This window comes from Echinops telfairi, unplaced genomic scaffold (genome assembly GCF_000313985.2).
Source record: "Echinops telfairi isolate 266 unplaced genomic scaffold, ASM31398v2 ScPeMD7_34;HRSCAF=130, whole genome shotgun sequence".
In the NCBI taxonomy this organism is placed as follows: domain Eukaryota; kingdom Metazoa; phylum Chordata; class Mammalia; order Afrosoricida; family Tenrecidae; genus Echinops; species Echinops telfairi.
The window spans coordinates 985,450-989,319 of record NW_022103931.1 but is presented as its reverse complement, the minus strand read 5'-3'; the positions used below and the strand labels follow the sequence as shown (position 1 = coordinate 989,319).

Below are 3,870 nucleotides of genomic sequence, written 5' to 3'. Positions count from 1 at the left end.
TATCAAGGGCTCAAGTAGAAAGCAAATGTTTTGAGAATGATGATGGCAACAAATGTACAAATGTGCTTGACACAATGGATGGATGTATGGATTGAGATAAGAGTTGTATGAGCCTCCAATAAAATGATTTTTAAAAAATTAAAGGTACAAAGAAAATAGGATCTGTGGAGACTTCAGAAAGTTCCTGGTAAAAAATCTCATATTTTCATTCTAATTTTTCAAGAACTTTTTGAAGCACGCCCCCCTCAGATATGAAAGTGCTTTCTCAATTGTAAAATGATATATACATTTGTTATGATTCAATACTTTAAAGAAGTGCAGAATTGGAGATCACTTTCAGAAAGTAAATGAACCTTGGTGGCACAGAGGCTAAAGTGCTCAGCTGCTACCTGTATAGTCAGTGAGCACCAGCAGTTCTACGGTAGAAGGATGTAGCTGATTGCTTCTGTACGGATTTACATATTAGAAGTCACACGGGGCAGTCCAACACTGCCTTTACAGAGTGGATATGAGTCAGAACCAACTTGATGGCAATGGGCTTGGTTTTAGCTAAGAAAGTAAACTTTTATGATATAATGTGATATTTATACTTCCACACTTTAAGTGTTCTTTCCTCTTAGCAAACCAAAGTTCAGATATGAACTTTTATTCCATTATGCATCTATTTCAAACCAGGTAAGTTCTATAAGTCTCTCATTTGTGTGAAGAGTTTGGATTTCTTATATCAAAATAAGACTTCTTAGTACTTGTAATTGCTGTTACGTGAACATCTGTTTGAAAAGAATGAATTCTGAAGGAAGAAAGGCTAAAATACAGTCAAATGTTCGATATAGAGTCAGCAATAGGATATAAGGTTTTTTGGGCTGGGCAAGAATTGTGAGAATGTAATGTTCTCATGTAACTAAGATATCTTACTCAACTGGACTTCAAGGTAGATAACCTAGGCCTATATAACCTAACTGGATGAAAAATTTTTAAAGGGCTTGATTCCTATTTCTGCTCTCTACCATAATGTTTTTCCCTGTCCTAGCTCCAGTCTACTAGGAAAGTCTTGTGGCATAGGATACACATTGAGCTGCTAACCACAAGGTCAGTGATTCAAACCTACTAGTCATGCTGCGGTAGAAAGCTGCGGTGGTCTGCTTCAGAAATATTTATAGGCTCAAAACCCTATAAAAGTTCACTGTAAGTCAGAAATGACTCGATGGCAGTGAGTTTGGCTTTTATTTTGAGTTCCATTTCGCACACTCATTCACCACAGGTACTGTTTGTGCTAACTTCTACAGGTTCCCACTAAACTGTAGCTAACTACTACATTATTAGAACCAGCAGCTAAAAAACTAATGTCTGATGGCTCGGATGATCAATTTAAATAAATATTAAAGTTTTAACAATAGGCATCGTACCATAGGGAGACAAAGAATACAGTTGGCAATAGGAAGACAGGGCATATGTACTTTGGAAATGTTGTCTGGAGAGCCCAGTCCCTGGAGAAGGACACCATGCTTAGTAAAGTAGTGGGGCACCAAAAGAGGAAGACCTTTGATGAGCTAGAGTGACACAGCGGTTGCATCGATGGGCTCAAACATAAGCACAACTGTGAGGACAGCACGGGACCAGGCAGTGTTTCAGTCTATGGTATACAGGGTTACCGTGAGTTGGGAACTGACTCAATGGCACCTAACAACAACAACAACAACAACAACAAACTTTCAGTTCCTTACAAAAAGTTTTAAGATTACCCAATGACATAGTAGAATGTTAAGGGGACAAAATTCTGCTTTTTCATATTTCCTTTGCCTCTCTGTCTTTTAGGAGACAAGACCACATGTACAGATAGGTCCGCCCCCACCATATACTATCATTTATTCTTTTGTGTATTTAAATCATTCTAAAAGAGAATGAGAATGACTTTAAAAGAATACTGAACCAGAGGAAAGTAAAAGGAAATACAGGAAAGAACGATGAGGCAAGGGGGACTAATATAGGTCTAAATATAGGCATATACATATGTAAATATATTTATATATAATGATAGGGAAATAAATCTATGTACATATATTTTGATGTTAAGTATTAAGGAAGCAGATGGGCATTGGGCCTCTACTCAAGTACTCCCTCAACACAAGAACACTTCGTTCTACTAACTTAGCATTCCGTGATGCTCACCTTCCCTGACACAATCGCTGAAGACAAAAGTGTGTGCATAAGGAAATGTGGTAAAGAAAGCTAATGGTGCCCGACTATCAAAGATAGAGCGTCTGGGGTCTTAAAAGCTTGAAGATAAACAAGCGGCCATCTAGCTGAGAACCAAGTCCACATGGAAGAAGCACACCAGCCTGTGTGATCATGAGGTGTCGATGGGATCAGGTATCAGGCAACAAAGAAGCAGAAGAAAAAAATCATAAAAAATGTGCATAGGATGAGTGTGGAGTGGAGACCCAAAGCCCATCTGTGGACAATTGGACATCCCCTCACAGAAGGGTCACAAGGAAGAGACAAGCCAGTCAGGGTGCAGTATAGCACCGATGAAACATACAACTTTGCTCTAGTTCTGTAATGCTTTCTCCCCCAAAACTATCATGACCCCAATTCTACCTTACAAATCTGGCTAGACCAGAGTATGTACATGGGTACAGATAGGAACTGGAAACACAGGGAATCCAGGACAGATAAAGCCCTCAGGACCAATATTGAGAGTAGCAATGCCAGGAGAGGAAGGGGATGGTCGGGGAGAAAGGAAGAACGGATCACAACGATCTATATACAATACCCTCCCGGGGAGGGGGGTGGGCAACAGAAAAGTGGGTGAAGGGAGATTTCGATCAGTGTAAGACATGAAAAAATAACAATAATTTAGAAATTATCAAAGGTTCATGAAGGAGGGGAGAGCGGGGAGGGAAGGGGGAAAAATGAGGAGCTGATACCAAGGGCTCAAGTAGAAAGAAAATGTTTTGAAAATGATGATGGCAACATATGTACAAATGTTCTTGACACAATGGATGGATGTATGGATTGTGATAAGAGCTGTATGAGCCCCCAATAAAATGATTTTTAAGAAAAAAAAGAATACTGAACCAATGTGAATGAAGGAGGGTGTAGAAAAGTATGCTGTTATCCAGTGCTTGAATTAACTCAAGTAAAGCACCAGGCGTGATTACATAGCATGACTGCTAACAAACAGGAATAGCACTGTTTATTTTGCTTCCTAAACAATTTGAATAATCAGGGACCTCTCAAGATGACATCTAATTCTAGGGCAATTAGAATGTTGGCATAGTATAAACTATTTTGGGGTATCATTGTCTCATCAAACTATATTGGTTTTGTCAACTTGAACTTTTTTAGTACTTGGTGTGCTGCGTGGAGAAATGGCTTACTTCCGGGCCTACTTACCTTGCATGTCTTCTTCTTCCCAGGACTCTTCATTTGCCAATAGTGGGTTCTGCGACTCATTCATAGATCTCATAGGAAAGAAGTGTCCATCACCAAGGCTAGTGGAGAGAAAGAAGGCAGTAAGCGATTTCAGCTGACACAGACTCCCCCGCCCCCATTTTATTGGGAGCTCTACAGATATCATAACAATCCACTGTTCAATTAGATCAAGCATGATTATTCAATTGTTGACACCATCATTTTCAAAACATTTTCTTTCTTCTTGCACTCTTTGGTATCAACTCCCCTTCAGCCCTCCTCCACCCCTGTTATTATATTAAATATTATTATTATTCTAACTCCTTTCCCCCTTACCCCTCGACCCCCCTATCTTATATTATCCAATGTATCTGTTCACCTGCCATTCTGTTATTCATTCCTTCTGAGTGGGGTTATATAGTCATCATTGCTATTAGTTCTCCCTTCCCCACTCCT

General features: G+C 39.5%; 1 protein-coding gene across 5 annotated transcripts in view; it reads right to left on the bottom strand.

The window, feature by feature from the left end:
* ZDHHC15 (zinc finger DHHC-type palmitoyltransferase 15) overlaps positions 1–3,870 on the bottom strand; it is a 153,482-nt gene that overhangs the window by 24,091 nt on the left and 125,521 nt on the right. For all 5 annotated transcript variants that reach the window (XR_006680058.1, XR_006680059.1, XM_045290235.1 and 2 more), the window contains one exon: positions 3,397–3,494. Coding sequence is in view for 3 of the 5 variants with exons in the window: in XM_045290235.1 (XP_045146170.1) it covers positions 3,397–3,494 (98 nt within the window). In the remaining 2 variants the exon portion in view is untranslated. The remainder of the gene's footprint in view (positions 1–3,396; positions 3,495–3,870) is intronic.